Genomic DNA, 22,659 nt, shown 5'->3' with positions numbered 1-22,659 from the left:
TGGCCATTTCGTTTACTTTTTGCATGTATTTATTTTAGTCACCATAAACTGAAAACACAATAATCCTTTTGGGCTGGCTGACCAAGAGTCAAGACAGAACTGGCCCTGGACCCTGGTAAAGGTTGCCATCTCTTGGGGCACATGCTTACAACACAGTCTGCATACTCTGACATCTCACATAAATGCACACAATAAATCAGGTAACAGACTAATTAACTAGGCCTAGGACTCCTAGAATTAGCAAGTGAAGAGTTTGTCAGTAGGCAAGCTAGCTGATTTCTTAATATATGTGCAAATTAGTCATGTTTCTTGAATTAAATCACATTCAGAGATAATCTGCTTCCCTAAGAAACTAGATAGGCCAACCTGTCAATTGGAAAATTATTTTCAGATGATTCAGAAAATGATAATGTAATTTACATCAATAGCATCCCAGTCTATTGATATCAATATCTTTACAAATGTTGATGATACATTTGAACTGAATGAACTCTTAGGAGAATTACTTACATTGAACAGTTTACTTAATGATGCACTGTGTAGAAATTGCTCCACCATTTCCTGGCTGCTAAACTTCTAAAAGTTCGCCTAATTTCAGTTCATGTGACAAAACAAGCAAGTATAGTGTAGAGAATCATTGTACCACCTAAACCACTAATATATTTTCAATAACCAATAATATTGTATTTTCAGCTGTTTTGAAACAAAACCGAAAGACACAAAAATCAGGCCCTACACCCAAATAAGGGCACTGCGTTCATCCACCTCTGGCCTGCTCGCCTCCCTACCACTGAGGAAGTACAGTTCCCGCTCAGCCCAGTCAAAACTGTTCGCTGCTCTGGCTCCCCAATGGTGGAACAAACTCCCTCACGACGCCAGGACAGCGGAGTCAATCACCACCTTCCGGAGACACCTGAAACCCCACCTCTTTAAGGAATACCTAGGGTAGGATAAAGTAATCCTTCTCACCCCCCCCCTTAAAAGATTTAGATGCACTATTGTAAAGTGGCTGTTCCACTGGATGTCATAAGGTGAATGCACCAATTTGTAAGTCGCTCTGGATAAGAGCGTCTGCTAAATGACTTAAATGTAAATGTAAATGTAAAAACATAACTTTAGAACGGGAAGCATCGAAATAAGGCACATAGAACAGACCTACTGATTCTTAGACTTGCTTTCAAAGAAAATTACATATCTATAATTCATATTTCTATGTAAAACTGGTCAGGTCGCCCAAAAAGTTACATATTGCAGTTAATATGATGCCTATGTTCAATTGATAACACATAACGGAACTTACAGAAGATGTGTGTGTGTGTAAGACTATGACCGCTGTAAAACGCACAGAAAACACAGGGGTCTAAAAGATAAACATAGACCCAAAAACACAATTGAGATGCGAATGTGCATATTTATGGTATGGTTAATAAATTGAGGGAAATAAGGTTACGGTCAGAGAACCCTAAGGTTGTGTGAGAGATGAATTGGTGAGCCTAGGCCAGCTCCAAGTTGTGTCTCCTGCTGGAGATGGTGAGGGGGACCACGGCACCAGAGGACACGTCAGTGAAAGCAGCGGAGGCGAGGCGGCTGCGTGTCTCAAGGCTGCGCTGCTCTAGAGAGAGGGCGTCCTTCTTACGGGACAGATCCTCCCCCATATGGGCCTGGTGCAGCTGGAGAGCCTGGAGGGCATACCTGGAGAGGAGGAGAAAGGAGGAAGATATACATGGGACATGTTATTGGCATGGGATGGTTCATTCTCATTTTGTTCATAAGAATCAATAGTCTACATTAGATGAAATTCAGAAAGACATTACTCACTGAGCCTGGGCCAGTTTCTGTTTCAGAGCCAGAATGGTGGCCTCCAGCTGATTGGCTTCATCCACAAGCCCATACTGAACCTGGTTCAAACACAACAAGCTGATAAAGTCCCGTTTTAAATCTGTTGACCTCTCCAATTCAACATTCCTGTTCATTTTTACAATTGTTTTACAGTACAGTATTTTCACGACCACAAAACCTATTGAAAATGGCAGTAAATGAACCAGTGCCCGTCCAAGTGTAGCCTACCTCATCCCTACAGAGATCGACTCCAGGCCTCTTGGTCCTGTTCTCCAGCCGGGTGTGGACCAGCTTTAGTGGGCCCATCTTAGCCTGGAGATCATCCTCTAGACTACGGATATCCCTTTCCATATCTGAGATCTCATCCTGGGACTAACAAAAAAGACATCCATATGATTCCGGCTAGGGATTTTGTCAGCCGGTGATGGTCAATCAAATAACAGCCGGTCTCACGTAATTGACCGTTAATTAACATAAACACATTTAGCATCTCCTGGCTTCCACGGATAGCCTACATGCCACTGATGCAGACGTTTGGAGCTTCATTTTAAAATCCATGTAATATAGCCTACACCATCCCAATAAATCCATTATTTATTTTAGACAGGTCTAAAGAAACATGATATGAAGAAAATGTAGTCTATTTCAGAAGAACCAAATAGCATACTCTGAGTTGTCCTTATATTAGGCCCTGATCTGGTGAAGCCATATGGCTGTGGGCTACACAGGTTCATTTTAGCAGACAAGATTTGCTTAGAATTCAGTGGCATTATTTCCTATTTTATAGTATGAAGAATACAATTGAACATAGCTGAATAAAATAGAAAGGATATTTTCTCCAAACCATTTAAGGGAGTGCACACATGCGGAGTGCACACATCCTGCCTGGTTGGCCTTGTCTGGGGGTGTCGTCGGACGGGGCCACAGTGTCTATGAACGTGTGAACATCTTGGCCATGTACTGTTATCTCTACCCGGCACAGCCAGAAGAGGACGGGCCACCCCTCAGAGCCAGGTTTCTTCCTAGTTTCCTGCTTTTCTAGGGAGTTTTTCCTAGCCAGTGTGCTTCTACATCTGCATTTCTTGATGTTTGGGGTTTTAGGCTGGTTTTCTGTACAGCATTTTGTGACATCGGCTGATGTAAAAAAGGGCTTTATAAATACATTTGATTGACTGACTGTGTTGAGCGGATAACAAAGAAACAGGTTCTCCTATATGCTTAATTTAGAGTTATTTATGTAACTTTAGTTGTGATACAAAGGCTATTTCTTTTGATTTTGAATACATTCTAAGGCTGCATGATGCGACTCTAATGATGACTTGAATCCCCTTTCAGTGGCCATTGTGCCCTTGGGAATTATAATTATTATATTCAGCGCTTCTCCCAGCTGCATGCTCCGAAGCACCACTAACTCACATGACTCTCTACTATCCCCCATAGTACAAAAGTTGACCTATTCTGTGTGAGAAATAAATATTCCAAACAGTCTGGGAAAGTTGTGGGATGCGATAGATCCCAAATTAATACAACCACTTAGCATTAAAACAAATGTTTTTAAGCAATGAGGTCGATGGAACAGATCAGAATGTTTAGCTTAAAATGTTGATAAACTATTAGACTAATTATTCACATTATAGCACAAATGTTCCGATTAGCAGGAAAACACCATTCTCAAAAGTGACCGAAAATATGATTATGAATGTAATGCTTTTATGTTAAAAGGTGCATTTTTATGGTGAAAATGATCCTCCCCAAACTTGAAACTCACGCGCTGCGTACGTATGCCAGTTAGGCTCTACACCTGTTGTATATAAAGCTGATTAATGTGCTTCATTTTAAGAAGTTATTTGGTCACTTCTGTTGTGATATACAAACCTTATCAAAACATATAGGCCTATAGGCTAGGCTACATGGTGTGCAACTATGATTTAAAAGCCGAAAAAAAGGTATGCACTGTTTATAAAATCAGACTATTATTGATTTAATCTTGTCTTTACATATAGTAAATAATATATGTGTGAAATTTGTTTTTGATTTGGAATGGACCATTATCATGTCTCGAAACAGGGACAGGGGAAAATGGAGGACGCTTTTCCCGTGGTTCATTTTCATGCCAGCCTGTTGTAAAGAGATGCAATGTGTGTAATATTAGGACAGTTGATAAATAAATAGAGTAGGCCTGGCCTATAGAAAGCTGATGGGATCTTCTTTTTAATAGAGGCCATCACTCTGTTTTCATGCAATTACATAGCCTATAGAAATGTTGCGCAACATGAGCTCTCATGAAGTGATTGATTAGATTTTTGATTACATTTGCATTGATGTCGGAGTGATTAGAGGGACAATAGAGTGTTGAGTAACACGCAGTTAGCAAGTTTGGAGGCTACTAATGACCATGAGCAGCATCAGAGATTGAAGCCTAATTACCGTGACTAAATGGTCACATGAAATTTAACTGACATTATGTCTCGTGACCGCCGGTGTGGCGGTAATACGGTCACTGTAACAGCCCTAATCCTGGCCACTCTTCTAAACATTTGACCCCACTGTCAAGCCAGGTTAGGCCAAGCCACAGTTAATTTTGACCTGCAGCCTAAAGCATTGTGCCTAATTCTGCAAGTTCACGCCTTGCATGTCTTCAACATTGATAAAATCAGTTTGGCACTGAGAAGGAAGAAGAGGTGGAGAAAGGTTGACTACTCACGCTCTTCATCTGCCACTGCGTCTCATCGTGAGCCTGCTCCAGGTGGTGAGTGCGTTTACGGATGGCAAACACTGTGGCGATTCGCTGAGCATCCAGCTCATTCTGCAACTGAGGGATGACAACCCAGATATAACACACATCTTTACCTAACTCTCACTAGTCTTACACGGACACATTCTAGCAAGATCTATGAAGCAGACCCAATCAGATACCACACACAACAACAGAGAGCCCTGTGAAAGCAGTGAATGCATCCCAAATGGCACCCTATTCCCTATGTAGTGCACTACATTTGACCCTTTGGGCCCTGGTCAAAAGTAAGGCAATAGGGTGACTTTTGAGACGCAAAAAGAGACAGTGCTGTTTTATAGGAGCCAATACAGAAAAGTGATATTGATATAGGGCTGGCCATATGGTAACGCTATACTCCTCTCTCCCTACCCCAGGCCCCATTTCACACCTGTGCCCTGGTGACACTCATGTCCTCCCTCAGCTGCAGTGATGCCTGCATCTCCTCCTGAGCTCGGGCCACGTTGTACTGGCTGAACTGCTCCCACTGCTGGGTGGTGGTGGAACTGCAAACAGCACATTTTACACATTCAGGTACAGGTATTTTACAGCAGTGGCTAAAATATGGGAGGATTTTTTTTCTTTCTATGAGCATGGCCTTATTTCTATTACAGCATATTGGATGACTGTCATTCATATTCCATTAACCAAGCTCAATTTAACATTGATAGGTTTAGGCTACTGTATGATACTCAAATTTTCCCTGTACCCATCACAAGATTGCTACAAACTATGAATGAAAGTTTACAACGTAGGTGCACAGGGTGAGAGAATTTTCAGTAATCAAGGTGACAGACATTGATACGTTCAATACTGCCTTGCACACTATTGCCTGCATCTAACTGATCTACGGTATAATCATTAGTCAAACAATTGCAAATGTGAGTTTTTACAGGTATGTTTATCCTTGTTTTGTTTAATTCCGATTATGATTTACTTTTTTCAACAGAAACAGCGGGATGAATACACCTCTGAACACACGCAAACACAGTTCACGTTCATAGCAGCCACATAAAAACAGCACGATCACTTTGCTCGTATGTATGTATGTATGTATGTATGTATGTATGTATGTATGTATGTATGTATGTATGTATGTATGTATGTATGTATGTATGTATGTATGTATGTATGTATGTATGTATGTATGTATGTATGTATGTATGTATGTATGTATGTATGTACAGTGGGGCAAAAAGTATTTAGTCAGCCACCAATTGTGCAAGTTCTCCCACTTAAAAAGATGAGGCCTGTAATTTATCATAGGTACACTTCAACTATGACAGACAAAATAAGGGAAAAAAATCCAGAAAATCACATTGTAGGATTTTTTAATTAATTTAATTAGCAAATATTGGTGGAAAATAAGTATTTAGTCAATAACAAAAGTTTATCTCAATACTTTGTTATATACCCTTTGTTGACAATGACAGAGGTCAAACGTTTTCTGTAAGTCTTAAGTTTTCACATACTGTTGCTGGTATTTTGGCCCATTCCTCCATGCAGATCTTCTCTAGAGCAGTGATGTTTTTGGGCTGTTGCTGGGCAACACGGACTTTAAAATCATTCCAAAGATTTTCTATGGGGTTGAGATCTGGAGACTGGCTAGGCCACTCCAGGACCTTGAAATGCTTCTTACGAAGCAACTCCTTTGTTGCCCGGGCGGTGTGTTTGGGATCATTGTCATGCTGAAAGACCCAGCCACGTTTCATCTTCAATGTCTTTGCTGATGGAAGGAGGTTTTCACACAGAATCTCACGATACATGGCCCCATTCATTCTTTCCTTTACATGGATCAGTCGTCCTGGTCCCTTCGCAGAAAAACAGACCCAAAGCATGATTTTTCCACCCCCATGCTTCACAGTAGGTATGGTGTTCTTTGGATGCAACTCAGCATTCTTTGTCCTCCAAACAAGACGAGTTGAGTTTTTACCAAAAAGTTATATTTTGGTTTCATCTGACCATATGACATTCTCCCAGTCTTCTTCTGGATCATCCAAATGCTCTCTAGCAAACTTCAGACGGGCCTGGACATGTACTGGCTTAAGCAGGGGGACACGTCTGGCACTGCAGGATTTGAGTCCCTGGCGGCGTAGTGTGTTACTGATGGTAGGCTTTGTTACTTTGGTCCCAGCTCTCTGCAGGTCATTCACTAGGTCCCGTCGTGTGGTTCTGGGATTTTTGCTCACCGTTCTTGTGATCATTTTGACCCCACGGGGTGAGATCTTGCGTGGAGCCCCAGATCGAGGGAGATTATCAGTGGTCTTGTATGTCTTCCATTTTTCAATAATTGCTCCCACAGTTGATTTCTTCATTGCAGATTCAGTCTTCCCAGCCTGGTGCAGGTCTACAATTTTGTTTCTGGTGTCCTTTGACAGCTCTTTGGTCTTGGCCATAGTGGAGTTTGGAGTGTGACTGTTTGAGGTTGTGGACAGGTGTCTTTTATACTGATAACAAGTTCAAACAGGTGCCATTAATACAGGTAACGAGTGGAGGACAGAGGAGCCTCTTAAAGAAGCTACAGGTCTGTGAGAGCCAGAAATCTTGCTTGTTTGTAGGTGACCAAATACATATTTTCCACCATAATTTGCAAATAAATTCATTAATCCTACAATGTGATTTTCTGGATTTTTGTCTCTCATTTTGTCTGTCATAGTTGAAGTGATGAAAAAGTACCTATGATGAAAATTACAGGCCTCATATTTTTAAATGGGAAAACTTGCAGAGTTGGTGGCTGACTAAATATGTTTTTGCCACTGTATGTATGTATGTATGTATGTATGTATGTATGTATGTATGTATGTATGTATGTATGTATGTATGTATGTATGTATGTATGTATGTATGTATGTATGTATGTATGTATGTATGTATGTATGTATGTATGTATGTATGTATGTATGTATGTATGTATGTATGTATGTATGTATACACATAAATACACATAAATAAATTTACAGTTGAAGTCGAAAGTTTACATACACTTAGGTTGGAGTCATTAAAACTCATTTTTCAACCACTCCACAAGTCAATGGTTAACAAACCATAGTTTTGGCAAGTCGGTTAGGACATCTACTTTGTGCATGACACAAATGTTTCCAACAATTGTTTACAGACAGATTATTTGACTTATCACAATTCCAGTGGGTCAGAAGTTTACATGCACTAAGTTGACTGTGCCTTTAAACAGCTTGGGAAATTCCAGAAATTATGTCATGGCTTTAGAAACTTCTGATAGTCTAATTGACATCATTTGAGTCAATTGGAGGTTTACCTGTGGATGTATTTCAAGGCCTACCTTCAAACCCAGTGCCTCTTTGCTTGACATCATGGGAAAATCAAAAGAAATCAGAAAAAAAAATTGTAGAGCAATTTTGGGAGCAATTTCCAAATGCCTGAAGGCACCACGTTCATCTGTACAAAACAATAGTACGCAAGTATAAACACCATGGGCATCCGTCATGCCGCTCAAGAAGGAGATGCGTTCTGTCTCCTAGAGATGAACATACTTTGGTGCCAAAAGTGCAAATCAATCCCAGAACAACAAGGACCTTGTGAAGATGCTGGAGGAAACGGGTACAAAAGTATTTATATCCACAGTAAAAAAGCCAGACTACGGTTTGAAACTGCACATGGGGACAAAGATTGTACTTTTTGGAGAAATGTCCTCTGGTCTGATGAAACAAAAATCTGTTTGGCCATAATGACCAATATAATGATTTGAGGAAAAAGGGGAGGCTTGCAAGCCGAAAAACACCCCCGTGAAGCACGGTGAAGCACGGGGGTGGCAGGGGGGTGGCAGCATCATGTTGTGGGGGTGCTTTGCTGCAGGAGGGACTGGTGCACTTCACAAAATAGATGGCATCAGGAGACAGGAAAATTATGTGGATATATTGAAGCAACATCTCAACACATCAGTCAAAATAGACAATGACCCCAAGCATACTTCCAAAGTTGTGGAAAATGGCATAAGGACTACAAAGTCAAGGTATTGGAGTGGCCATCACAAGACCTCAATCCTATTGAAAATGTGTGGGCAGAACTGAAAAAGCGTGTGCGAGCAAGGAGGCCTTACAAACCTGACTCAGTTAGACCAGCTCTGTCAGGAGGAATGGGTCAAAATTCACCCAACTTATTGTGGGGGGAAGCTTGTGGAAGGCTACCTGAAACGATTGACCCAAGTTAAACAATTTAAAGGCAATGCTACCAAATACTAAGAGTGTATGTAAAGGTCTGACCCACTGGGAATGTGATGAAAGAAATAAAAGCTTAAATAAATCACTCTACTATTATTTTGACATTTCATTCTTTAAAAAAAGTGGTGTTCCTAACTGACCTAAGACAGGGAATTTTTCTAGGATTACTGTAAATGTCATTAATTGTGAAAAACGGATATTTGGCTAAGGTGTATGTAAACCTCCGACATCAACTGTAACAGTTTGTCTCTGTGGATCATTCAAGGGTTTTTCTTGATTGTTACTATTTTCTACATTGTAGAATAATATTGAAGACAAAAAAAATGAAATAACACATGTAGTAACCAAACAAAGTGTTTCTTCAAATAGCCACCCTTTGCCTTGACAGCTTTGCACATTTTTGGCATCCTCTCAACCGGGTTCATGAGGTAGTCACTTGCAGTGCATTTCAATTAACAGGTGTGTCTTGTTAATTCGTGGAATTTCTTGTGGTATTCCTTCAAGACTGTTGGAAAAGCATTCCTCATGAAGCTGATTGACTGAGAGGAGCTTCAGAGATTTAACTCGAGCAACTGATTTATGATGGTCTTGTCCTCTCTCGGAGCCCACATTCCATAGAATGAGTTGGTGTTTGTGTGCCGGGAGTTACCAAGGTGGAGATGGCTCCGGTATGGATAACGATGATAGGAACTTTGTTTTGGGGGCCAGACCCTGGTTTCTACATAATGAGAGCAGTCTTTACAGCAGATACTGTCATCTGTGAATTATTAGTATCTTTCATACAAATCCTAACCTTGTAACCCATTCCATACATCTGTTGTTTGTCATGAACATTCAGGAGGATGTACTTTGCTATAAAATAGTGTGGCTAAAATCAGCTCGTTGGCTCTCAACTAATCATCTTGGGGTGATTCTTCAACCAGCTTCACTATTGAAATAATTAATCTATGTTATTAATACATTTTGAATAAAGTCATATCCTGATTGGTGATTGTCTCTCCTCATTATTGATTAGAATTCCCATGACACGTTTGAAGAATCTCATCAAATATATTTTGATGTTACTTCATAGTTTTGATGTCTTCACTATTCTACAATATAAAAAATAAAGAAAAACCTTTGAATGAGTGAGTAAGTTTGAGCTGGGTGTTTGAATAGGCTAAATAGGCTAAACTAGCTTGCTGCATTCACTAGCTAAGTGAAAGTGAAAGTTTAAAAAATGACAACCAAATATAGCCAGGTCTCTCTTCTCTTCCTCTCTTAATTTTAGGACATTAATTTGTTCAAAACTGTTAAACTATTGTCTTTCTCTCTCTTGGAGTAAAAAACTATGTACATTTAAATAATTTGAAAGGCAAGTGGTGGCTTTGCAGAAAATCATTGGATGAGTTGAGAGCCTGGTAAATTAATATTGTAGCTAGTTAGACATGCATATGCATGTAAGAATGTACGAGGTGCTCATTGACAACAAAAGATAAGTAGGTTTGATCTAGAGATCCTGATCAATTTCAGAAGGCCTAGTATTTCTTTGTATTGCACTGTACACCCTCATTCCAGCTCACCCTATGGGTATGCGCAGGGGGTTGGGCTTCAGGGAGGTCTTAGGTGATGTAACAGTGATAGACAAGCAGGAGAGGTCAATGTCCTGGGCCTCAATCTTGTTCTGAAGGTCATGGGCCAGCTGCTGCCGGGACACCTGAAGAAGACTGGAGAGAACAGCCATTGACAAGTACTGAAACCGCAAAATATGTGATAGAGCGGCACCAGAGTTTAAATCAAAACATGTCTTACCTTTTTGTAGTTCATAAATTCAACGTGAAACATGATATCTACAGTATGATTAACATGGTGGCGCATCGTACTTCCGCGTGGTCTCCGTGCTGCTGTGCAGTTTGTCGCTACTTGGCTACCTACCAAACTCACTTTTACTCTTAATAACCATTTAATAAAACTCTGTATTTAACAAGTTTAGAAACGTCTTAGTTTGTCCTCACATATCACTTTTAATTAAACTTTTTCCCCCCGGACGCTTTATCTGCACATGGATCTGCAGGATCCTTCAGCCAAAAAAGTGAAGTAACATTATGCCTTCTCATGGCAGTCGCTGTAGTCATAATATATCACCTTATATAGTGAGAATAGGCGAGTTGCAAGCTCGGCTTTAGACACATTTGTTAGGCAAGGGCAATTTAAATGTAGAAAATAATGATACAGCATCAATGCCATGAGTAAATACAGGTAAACTCTGCAAAAAAAAGAAACGTCCCTTTTTCCGGACCCTGTCTTTCAAATATAATTAGTAAAAATCCAAATATATTTCACAGATCTTCATTGTAAAGGGTTTAAACACTGTTTCCCATGCTTGTTCAACGAACCATAAACAATTAATGAACATGTACCTGTGGAACTTTTGTTAAGACACTAACAGCTTACAGATAGTAGGCAATTAAGGTCACAGTTATGAAAACTTAGGACACTAAAGAGGACTTTCTACTGACTCTGAAAAACACCAAAAGAAAGATGCCCAGGGTCCCTGCTCATCTGCGTGAACGTGCCTTAGGGATGCTTCAAGGAGTCAGGAGGACTGCAGATGTGGCCAGGGCAATAAATTGCAATGTCCGCACTGTGAGACACCTAAGACAGCGCTTACAGGGAGACAGGATGGACAGCTGATCGTCCTCGCAGTGGCAGACCAGGTGTAACACCATCTGCACAGGATCAGTACATCCGAACATCACACCTGTGGGACAGGTACAGGATGGCAACAGCAACTGCCCGAGTTACACCAGGAACGCACAATCCCTCCATCAGTGCTCAGACCGTCTGCAATAGGCTGAGAGAGGCTGGACTGAGGGCTTGTAGGCCTGTTGTAAGGCAGGTCCTCACCACACATCACTGGCAACAACGTTGCCTATGGGCACAAACCCCCCATCGCTGGACCAGACAGGACTGGTAAAAAGTGCTCTTCATCGACGAGTCACGGTTTTGTCTCACCAAGGGTGATGGTAGGATTTGTGTTTATGGGACACAACATTGGTCAAACGGTTTCTTACCACAGCTGCTCGAACGCCTTGTCGATGTGCTGCTGGAGCACCCGCTGTGCTCTGTCGATCATCTCCACTTCCTTCTTCAGCTGGGCCTCCACTGGGTCGCTGACCAGCTCGTTGCCGCGGCGACCCTCCCTCAGGGTCAGGCACTCCACCGTGACCTCTAGAGGCACTGCAGTGGCTGTCAGAGCCCGCTCAGTCTCCTCCTTCCCCTGAGACACAGAGGCAGAGCAGCCAAACTCACCTACACTGTACTAGCACGTCAATACATCACCCTACAACCTGGTTTATTGCTAAGTATAATAAATGTAGAAAACTGCCTGAATGTTTCGTTTTACCAGGTACTTCACACTTTGTTTTTAGGTTGAAACAATGGCATGCCAGATTAATACTAATCTGAAATCTCACCAGGGTTAAGGCATCCATCTCTTTCTCCACTTCCTGTATGCATGATTCCAAAGTCTCTCTCCAGCGGGAGATATCCCAGATCCTATCACTCAGTCTGCGAGAGCTGTCACTCTTATCCCAGTTAGTCTGTGGGAGATGAGGTAGAGAGAGAAAGAGGAGGGAGAGAGATTGAGAGAGTGAGGGGGAGAAAGAGGGAGAGTATAGAGAGAGATGGCATGAATAACTGTGATGATAATAAATAATAGTCCATGACCATTTGTGTTAACTAATTTATAAGGCTTTGTCTGTACAGTCACAAAGTCAAGCAAGCCCTTATTGAATTGGTTGTTTCATTACATAGTCACAAAATCTTACCTTGCTGGTTGTCTCATTGCGTAAGGCCCTCCCTTCCTGCCTTGTCATGTGTGACATGTGTCTCCTGTCTTCTGCTGTGTCAGATATATGCTTGTTACTGGTGTCCCAGTCAGACACACTGTACCTGAGCCCAGGCTTGGCACTACAGTGCTCTACACTCTCATGCTCTGAGTGCATTCTCTGACCACGTTCTCTTGAGTACATTCTTGTGAGGACAAGACTGTGGATAATGGATAAAACAACACATTTGAGAAGCACTCACACTCAACTGTAGCACCTCATGCTTTATTCGTGGTTATCTGGCTAGCTAACAATACTGGTAGCTAGCCAGTTAGCCCTATTGATTTATGTGATCGCTATATACAGTACGTAGGCAGGTAAACATGCCAAAATTAACTCCGCATGTATTTATTAACGTATGAAGTTTAAATATTGTAGTCAGGCAACATATGAGATGTGAATAGGCAACATTTCAATCCTAATTCGGAGTGCATTTTGTCTGGCCAAATAGTGTTTACGTAATTTATTTTGAAGCTTGCATCGAGCCATGCTTCAAAATATGTACAAACGGAGTAGGCATATTCACGGAGTAGGCATTCGCGAAGTGCCCCTCGTTTCGCATAATTTGATTTGGATTCGTACTCCGTTTCTCCCGTGCTCCAATTTGCATTGGTCGGGGCATGGTCAGAGAGAACGACGAGACAGACATTTCACCGGATATATAAATGTGAAGCATCCACTTGGCGTTTCCACTCGTAGTGGGGAAGCCAAGTGTCCGGCAGTTGGAGAAGCAGGAACGAGATGGATTTGGCTGATATTCTGCAGTTTCTCATCGATGAAACATTTGATCTCATTAACAGTTTTCTGTTTAGAACAGCGTGACAAAATTTTGTAGGTTTACCCCTTAGTAAAGTAAGAAAAAACGTGCATTGTTTAGGAGTGCAAAGGCGAATTTAGCCACTTTTGAGTCTGCGTTCCCTAACAGAAACATGAAAATATATGCTTACAACGCTCCAATAGGATCTCGCAAGCTCCTGCTTGGCCTCTGCCCAGGTCCTTGCTTGTTCTGCCAACTATGACTAATTTGTTCCCTATCTTGGTTTAGTTATACACATGTTTGGCACGGTAGTATGCATTTTGAGAAACACCTGCAACTTTTCCTCAGAAAAGAGACTAGGCCTATTCAAATTTAAACTAGATACGGTTTCTCCGCAGCCTATGCTTAATTCAGCACACAGACTAGGCTACTGGCATTAACATCAGGTGTTTGAATAATGGAAAATACCTGCAGTCTTGTTTTTATGGTGGCTGTTTTGATGGTTAAGCCTAATAAATTGGTGTTCATTTGATATTGAACCTATAAGTAGACCTTTATCCATTCAACATGGCTTTGCTATTATGGCACAAGCTAAATTGTTACATAATGGAACTTTCGAACTATATTTACTTACCCAAAGTTCTCGAATTTGCGGAAATCCTGGAGTGTCTGTACCGGTGTTTCATAAACTGTCCCTCACCAACTCTTGTAGACTGTCTCCAGGTAACGCACAGACGCAACGACTAAATAATTAAAATGCCATGGCAACGTTAAACAAATATCCCTATGAGGGGCTTTAGCGATTGACAATCTTTGACTGTCAGATGACGCAACACTGTAGCCTACATCATAATGTGGAGCTCTATGACTGTCAGTTGATGCAAAAAGGTACCCAAATAGAATAGTTGGCGACAGATTAGTCTCCAATTTGGAGAAATAAATGTATGCTGTATCCTGGGCCATTAGTGCTCCCCTGTATGCTTTTATTTTCTGTGGAGCCAACTATGGTCTTACTCTAGTTCTAGAAGTACAACTAAGTCATTTAAATGAAGAAATGCATAATATAATCGTACACTTAAGTGTAACACCCCATCACAGTTGAATACCGTAGCTACAGTATCTCAGTCTGGCTAGGAATGAAGCAGAAAAAACTGCAAGATTCAACATGCATCACTTATCCATTCGCCTCAATGAATACACCAACAGATTTCATACATAGATTTAATTAAAACAATTACATATGACAACCAAATAAAAAGGCTAAACAGCATCAGACAGACAAAGGTATTTGCAATTATTTTTTTTGCATATTGTTACCAAATGAATGTGTCATTTGCATCTTATTAATAAGTACGATATGCAGCCAACCACAAGAAGAGGTGCAGGGTTTGGAGATTTTCAGAGGAATTCTTTCCTAGGCAAGCAGGCATTCTTGTGGCAAAATTGCATGTTCTCTGTCTGTAAACCTCTAGCTGTAAGATATTGAGAAGAAATGTATACATGCAAGAGCAGTGGTTCTAAACAAATAGAATGCATTTTTGTTAAGGCCTGGAATAAATGGTTGGGTTCACCAGAGTTACTTCCCAAATGGCACTATTCCATCCATCTATATAGTGCACTACTTTTGATCAGAGACAATATTAGTGCACTATAAAAGAGAATAGGGTGCTATTTGGGACAGAACCAAAAGGTGTTTGAAAGAATTTAGCATCAACATGTGGCATATGGTATGCAAAGTGGTAATTCAAGAGAAGAGGTACTCTGGTCAAAAGTAGTGCACTATATAAGGAATATGGTGCCATTTGGGAAGCACCCCCTGGTGTAACCCCAACAGCTAGTTGCTCAGAGCCTAAAGATCACTTTGTTTATTGCTGTTCACTTTGGGTAGAACACCATCACTGAACATTATATACTAAAGGTTTAAACAACGGGAACCAGGGTTGGAAATCCCATGCATTACAGAAAACTATTTTCCACCTGAGGAGGGTGGCAGTCTAAAATATCCACTATAGTATCATGCCCAGTTATTAAATGCAACTTTTTTGGTTGTGCCATGCGAGTGCCTGCCTACCTTACCATCCCCATAAGCATTTTTGGTCCTGACACCTCAAAACTGGTTGGTTCTGCATATTATTGTGTTCTTATACTGTATGTCAGTGTCACAAACAGACACCCAGGCACCCACACAAAATTGTCATGTATCAATATATACGTATCAATGTAGACATAGGCATATTGCCCTCAACGTTTTGAAAGTAAGATCTCTTTGATTTACTTGTTTTCAGCACCATCAGGAAAAGGCACAGTCTACAGACTATTCTGTCCAAGGATAAAACCTTCACTCCTTCCACAAGAAAAACTTTGAGGGATGCACAGTCAAATGTTGGAGGAAATCAATCAAAATGTAGGTCACATTCACTACAGGTTCTAGAAGACCAGGCTCTGTGAGATGACTGGAACCTACTGAATGGAAGCTAGGCTACTCTCCAGAGATTGTTAGTTCATTGAACAGAGAGGAGGGTGATGGGAAATAGCAGGAGGTTCATCCAATCAGTCACAAGACAACAGCTGCCACAAAAAAAACAAGCCCCCCCACACACAGTAGGTCATTTAAATGCAGCAGATGTAGCTTCGATATGACACGCTTTGCTTTAAAAGCTGCAATATGTAACGTCATTGGCGACTGACCAAATGCACATAGAAATGTGAGTTATAGATCTGTCAGTCATTTAAAGCAAGTCTAAAAAGCGGTTGATCTATTCTATGTGCACTTTTTCTAGGCTTCCCGTTCTTAAGTTTCAGGTTTACTTTCGGTTTTGTACACCAGCTTAAAAAAGCCAAAAAGCCAATTTTTTTGGTTATTAAAAAGATATTTCACAGCAGTTTAGATGGTACAATGTTTTGTTTTGTCACAAACTGAAATTAGGGGAACTACTAAAATTTTAACAACCAGGAAATAAACAACAGTCTATTGAATTATTACATTTGGATTATTATCAGTGACTATATCACTATGGTCTTTATTTCATTATTATCGTCACTATTGTTCTACTTTTCTAGAATTTATTAGCAAAAATAAGTGGCTCATTATATTATTCCATATTTTAAATATACAAATATATCTCCATTATGGAATTAAAAATGCATTAGAATAACAAAAGAAGGCATCTGATGTCCAGCTTTTAGTGGGGGGGGGGCAACACATGAAGGAGCCTGGTTCAACCTCAAATGCAACTCTACTTCCCTATAGTGCACTACTTTTTCCAAGAGGACTATGGGTCCTGGTCAAAAGTAGTGCATTATATAGCCATGTATTACCCCCCTGCCTCAGAATGATGCTGCGTTCGTAACCAAGTGGGAATTTACCACATACGACTGGGGAAAATCCACTGGAATGGCCCTCCAACTAGTAATTACTAGTGTGAAACTCGTCTATCAAGCCGATCTCACACATGGTGACCTCTGACATCACCTAAGGAAATTACCTGTGCAACAAAACATAAATCTATTAATATGGTTTTTGAACACTAATTTGATTGCAACCATGATCCATTATATATACATAAAAGGTATGTGGCCACCCCTTCAAATGAGTGGATTTGGATATTTCAGCCACACCAGTTGCTGACAGGTGTATAAAATCAAGCACACCGCCATGCAATCTCCATAGACAAACATTGGCAGTAGAATGGCCTTACTGAAAAGCTCAGTGACTTTCAATGTGGCACTGTCATAGGATGCCACCTTTCCAACAAGTCAGTTCATAACATTTCTGCCCTGCTAGAGCTGCTCTGGTGAACTATAAGTGCTATTATTGTGAAGTGGAAACGGCTCAGCCATGAAGTGGTAGGCCACAAAAGAGCACAACCGAGTGCTGAAGTGCGTAGCGTGTAAAAATAGTCTGTCCTCGATTGCAACACTCACTACCGAGTTCCAAACGGCCTCTGGAAGCACAAGAACTGTTCGTCAGGAGCTTCATGAAATGGGTTTCCATGGCCGAGCAGCCGCACACAACCCTAAGATCACCATGCTCAATGCCAAGCGTCTGCTGGAGTGGTGTAAAGCTTGCCGCCATTGGACTCTGGAGCAGTGGAAACGCGTTCTCTGGAGTGATGAATCACTCTTCACCATCTAGCAGTCCAATGGACGAATCTGACCTCAACCCAATCAAACACCTTTGGGATGAATTGGAAGGCCGACTGCGAGCCAGGCCTAATCGCACAACATCAGTGCCCGACTTCACGAATGCATACTTCACTAATGCTAGTGGCTGAATGGAAGCAAGTCCCCGCAGCAATGTTCCAACATTAGGTGGAAAGCCTTCCCAGAAGAGTGGAGGCTGTTATGGCAGCAAAGGGAGGGCGAACTCCATACTAATGCCCATGATTTTGGAAAGAGATGTTCGACGATCTGGTGTCCACATAATTTTGGTAATGTAGTGTAGCTGTACTTTTAGTTTATGGTTTACGCAGCTTGTTGGACATTAGACAAAAATGTGCGAATGCCTCCAAATGGTATTTATAACTTCACAACTGATAAATTCCCACCTTCCACTTGGTTACAAACATAGCGCAAGCTCCCAATGCTCTGCCTCCTAGATGCAAAACCCGACCCACTGGCTCTAGAGGTCGATTCCGTGGCAACGTGAGTGTAGAGTGAATTCTTCCTGTACATACTTAAATTATTCACACAAGCAGGGCAGTTACACATTAGCCCACAGTTGCAGTTGATCAGATCCTACCTATGCTGTTCAAGTAAAATCAAATGCTGGTAATGTCTGACATCTTGCAAGAAAGTAACACTTTCAGCTATGACAATTCCCACAAACCCCAGGGGCGGAGCTGTATTGTATTGATGTCCATAAACCGGTGTAAACCATGTTACTAAACAATCGTACCCTCTGGGAATTAAAGTATGTCCCCTGTACCATAGTGAGAGAGTACTCTCTATTGTTACTCCTGATCCTTGAAAAACACCCAATGAATCTCAATCTCTGACTACAAGAAACAGTCTGTCTACTAAACCCCCCCCCCCCCACAACAAACTGCATCTCTCAGCACCAGGGCATGTGTCTCACCTGAAACACATGCATCTTTAAGTGCAGTAAATTGTCATTCTTATAGTCTCTTTGTACAAATATATATGAACAAAATAAAAATGTAGTATAGCAGCTAGTTTTGTTCTGGTAACACGTGGCTATAGGACAATGAGTGTGGCAAAACATCGGCCATGCTACAACGCGGCTGCTTCTTTTGCAAAGGCAGTGAGAGCAGGGATCAACTGTATCCCAGTCAGACAAGGCCCATACAATCCATTCCCCAAGCAGATGACCCCAGGCACGTTGGTTTGGTCCAAGTGGAACGAGATGAAACTCAAAAGCCTCACCTGGAGGATACTTCACAGCAAGGCAAATGGAGAGACAATGCCCTTCAAATACAATGTGACAAAATGGCTTGATAAAACTCTGAAATATGAATGCTTACTTTTAACAGTGCAAAATGAATCCTACCACCAGTGTTAAAATGAATGAGACAGATCCGTTAGCTAACTGTCCCCACCTTCAATTGGTCAGTCTACATACTCAATAATAATTCACATTAAAAACTAAATCATGAAACTGAATCAATGCAGCCACACCCGCTCTGCTCTCTAACCCCAGACAGTCCTGGACAACATATCATGCTTACAGTAATGCTTGGATGAAATAATATGACTGTATAACTAAACAAACTATCTCACAGGAGCTCTAACGAAAATAAATACACCCTTTGTCTTTCAAATTCTTCTTCACCCCCAAAACAGGCACTCATTTACCCAATTTACAAAAAAGCTTTGTCATTTGTCACCCCCACAACAATTTTATGGCATCAATTCTTGGCCCGGTTTACATTCTTTATCCGTTATAACTTGCCCATGTCCGATTATAATGGCCCAAAAATATCAAATTGGCATGTTAACCATTGGACCGGTTTTCTGCATTAACGACATATTGCACTTAAGGATTGCATGACATCATCAGTTCCTTAGTTAAAAATGTGAAAAACCTCTCCGGCCATTGACAGACAAACTAACGGTGTTCTATTGCTGAAAATGAATGTTAAATAAGACTAATCTCTTAAAATAGCAGGAGTAAAACTAAGGAAAAGTGAAATCTGTAACTACCACAGTGAACTCTGTAAAGGTTCTGAGTAGGTCCATGATGTGGCTAGGGTTGATATTCTAACAGTTCTTACCAGGTAATCCCTAAAACAATGGCTGTGGCTGTATGTAAAAAACACGAACTCTGTTGATATTGATAGAGAATGCAGTGTTAAACTTTGACTGTCGCAATGTCTACAAGTAAGTCACCATTGGCTTAGAGAGAGGAGAGTAACTAGGCGAGCAGCTTGCCGTATGAAAAATGGCATAGCTGTGATTCACGAGCGTTCTTGACAAACGGGCATCATCATGGCAATCAGACTTCTACAGAACATAAGAAGACGCACATACAACAACAAGCTGACGGAGACATGTAAAGAGGACAACTTATACAATTGAACCCCTTGGATAGACAAGTCAGCATATCATTCATCACTTTGTTGAGGAAACAAGACTGATCCTCACTGGACCTGCTATGCCCCCACACCCTGAAACCATCCTTATCAATTCCCCTGTCTTGTCTTCTACACTCTGGCATTTTGAAAGTAACACAAAGCAAAAGTTGAGCTGCTGTCAAACCTGTAAGGCGAGGACATGACTTGCACAGCTCAAGCAGCAATATCAGAGACAATCCATAATCAATTAAAAACACAGCAGAAGAGAACAAGCCAGGAGAGGATTGGCTGGTTTCGTATTGCATAACGTTTCTGTACTCCACTCTGGCTGTTGTAGTTGTTGTTGCCTTTAGCAGCTTGGCATCCCCTTGTCAGGACCAGAGCTGTGCCAGCCCGGGGTCCAATGTGAGATTGACAAGGCTGACAGAATACCCCTCCCAACACCCCACTCTCAGGCGAAGTACATGGTCCTCAGTGTGTCGTGATGAATCTGAACAGCCTTGGCGAGGGCTGTGGGGTCTCGGCCATTACTCTGCCCCGAGACATGGCTGCCCTCCGCACTGCGTGTGTTCAAGAGAAGGAAGTGGGGAAACGAGAAAGGGAAAAGGACAGAAAGGGAGGGAGAGAGCCTTTATCTTGAATGAACATTTTAAAATCAATACATGATATCGACCTCCAGTTTCTTTTTACCTGATAAACAGCAAGACATTGATTTTAGCCCTACAGAAAAGTTTACTGATCACAATTAAATGAATCCCCCCACCTGTCATGTTCTTTGTCCACCAGGTGGTAGCGGGCGCGGAAGGCCACCAGGTGGGCGTAGTAGGCTGGCGCGGGGATGGAGACTGAGCGGGTGCAGCGGACGTAGGTGTGGCACAGCTGGTAGGTGAGCAGCTGGAACTCGTCAGCCGTGAAGCAGTTGTCGTCCCACAGAACATGGTAGTGGGAAGGTCTGCTGGTACCCTGGAGGGAGTAGGCGAAGTCAGTAATTACCACAGGGACAATGCAGGTTCCATGGAGAGAATACCAGCATTGATTCAACACTGACAATGAAGTTCAGTGGAAATTAATAGAAGCCGATAAACCTCTGATAAAAATATGACAGCAAGAGTCAACATTAGGGAGAAATAAGCAGGAGATACTACCTGAACTTGTCCAATAAGAATGCTGACGTAGTTTAATAAAATGCTATTGAACACAACCCTGGTATGAGTCTTGACACACACCTGTATTCCTGCATGGCTGCAGAGGTAAAAGTCAAACTCATAGGGGTGGGTTATATCTGTGTCCACAGTGGTGCCTGCAGGAATGTTACCACTCCGTCCAACCTGCCAAATAAACACTCCATTTAAAAACAGTTCAACAACCAATCTACCAAAGTAAATCGTTAATGTACAACGAGAGATCCATAGCACCCCTTACCCGCTCGTTCCGGTCAGCACAGAAGAGTCGTGTGTGATGGCGCTTCTGCACTACAATGTAGGTGATGCCCGGCTGGTACTCTTTCTCCAACATGATACAGGCTTCTCTGATGGCCAGCAGCTCATAGTACAGCACCTGCCACACAGAGAGAAGTCAACACATGAGCAAAGAGTGGCGAGCAGTGAAGAATTTAGGGTTGATGACCAATAGCTAAAGATTTAAGATTAACACTCAAGTTTAAACTTAATAAACTATGAAGAACAAACTATGAAGGACATTTCTATTTGTAATAAATGCATTTCAACATAGGGACATCCTTTGGCTTGGCTGTAAACTTTAAATTAGAGATTGAAGGGGGACATAAGTATTTTAACTAACCTGTCTGAACTGTCCCTCTGACACACCATCCCTATAAAATATGATTCTGGTTGGTTTGTAGCGGGTAGACTTGTAGAACTGGATGAGGAGCTCCCGCACCATGGAGGCCAGGTCCTGGATCACCTCCTGTCTGGGTCTCTGGACCCTCACTGTGGCACAGTACCTGCTGGGGTGGGCGTCCATACTGCCCACCACCTGGATAGGGCCAGAGAGAGGGAGATGGTCAGAAACATGACTTCTGACACCATGTTTCAGAATGCTATTGTAGGGGCCTGGGTAACAAAACAAACGAGTAGATTAACAATGTACTAGATGCCTCAGACCCCACGACAACTAGATAGACAGACAAGGCAGTGTTTGTGAGGAAAGTGGCAATGGAAACTAGAATGACAGGAAGAAACTGACCGCTGCGATGGATGGCTTCTTTCCGTCTCCGGCTGGAGGATGAGTGACGTCGGCCCCCAGGAAGATAACAGGCTGCTGGAACACTGAGGGACTGGGTGGAGAGAGCGACAAACACAAGGCACATAAATCCTAACTCCAACACCATCATTATGGTTGCCGACGATAACAGTGGTAGGCCTGATCACCGACAACGATGAGACAGCCTATAGACAGGAGGTCAGAGACCTGGCAGTGTGGTGCCAGGATGACAACCTCTCCCTCAACGTGATCAAGACAAAGGAGAAGATTGTGGACAACAGGAAAAAGAGGACCGAGCACGCCCCCATTCTCATCGACGGGGCTGTAGTGGAGCAGGTTGAGAGCTTCAAGTTCCTTGGTGTCCACCTCACCAACCAACTATAATGGTCCAAACACACCAAGACAGTCGTGAAGAGGGCATGACAATGAAAAGATTTGGCATGGGTCCTCAGGTCTACTAAAAGTTCTA

At 41.9% G+C, this 22,659-nt stretch overlaps 2 protein-coding genes across 6 annotated transcripts in view; both read right to left on the bottom strand.

The window, feature by feature from the left end:
* Positions 1 to 996: 996 nt before the first annotated feature.
* Positions 997 to 14,204, bottom strand: tekt2 (tektin 2 (testicular)). Of its 4 annotated transcripts, none has more exons than XM_046360970.1 (10): positions 14,069 to 14,204; positions 12,618 to 12,837; positions 12,264 to 12,389; positions 11,862 to 12,067; positions 10,371 to 10,514; positions 5,004 to 5,118; positions 4,544 to 4,651; positions 2,068 to 2,211; positions 1,819 to 1,898; positions 997 to 1,692 (listed from the first exon to the last, which is right to left on the bottom strand). In XM_046360970.1, exons 2-10 carry the CDS (start codon positions 12,819 to 12,821, stop codon positions 1,494 to 1,496), a joined length of 1,326 nt encoding a protein of 441 aa, XP_046216926.1. In that variant the 5' UTR covers positions 12,822 to 12,837; positions 14,069 to 14,204; the 3' UTR covers positions 997 to 1,493. The 4 variants fall into 4 exon arrangements, with proteins under 4 accessions (XP_046216926.1, XP_046216927.1, XP_046216928.1 ...); XM_046360971.1 differs by having other exon boundaries at positions 4,544 to 4,645; XM_046360972.1 differs by having other exon boundaries at positions 12,618 to 12,691; positions 14,069 to 14,181.
* Positions 14,205 to 19,946: 5,742 nt separating this feature from the next.
* Positions 19,947 to 22,659, bottom strand: part of LOC124043706 (protein argonaute-3-like) — a 35,672-nt gene continuing 32,959 nt past the window's right edge. For both annotated transcript variants that reach the window (XM_046362577.1, XM_046362578.1), the window contains exons 14-19: positions 22,173 to 22,263; positions 21,768 to 21,962; positions 21,390 to 21,524; positions 21,194 to 21,295; positions 20,731 to 20,930; positions 19,947 to 20,527 (exon numbers count right to left, since the gene is read on the bottom strand). In XM_046362577.1, the coding sequence (XP_046218533.1) occupies positions 20,419 to 20,527; positions 20,731 to 20,930; positions 21,194 to 21,295; positions 21,390 to 21,524; positions 21,768 to 21,962; positions 22,173 to 22,263 (832 nt within the window). In that variant the 3' untranslated portion in view covers positions 19,947 to 20,418. The remainder of the gene's footprint in view (positions 20,528 to 20,730; positions 20,931 to 21,193; positions 21,296 to 21,389; positions 21,525 to 21,767; positions 21,963 to 22,172; positions 22,264 to 22,659) is intronic.

The sequence above is a fragment of the Oncorhynchus gorbuscha genome, linkage group LG09, assembly GCF_021184085.1.
Source record: "Oncorhynchus gorbuscha isolate QuinsamMale2020 ecotype Even-year linkage group LG09, OgorEven_v1.0, whole genome shotgun sequence".
Classification (NCBI taxonomy): domain Eukaryota; kingdom Metazoa; phylum Chordata; class Actinopteri; order Salmoniformes; family Salmonidae; genus Oncorhynchus; species Oncorhynchus gorbuscha.
The sequence above is the reverse complement of the archived record's forward strand: the minus strand, read 5'-3'. Positions and strand labels throughout refer to the sequence as shown.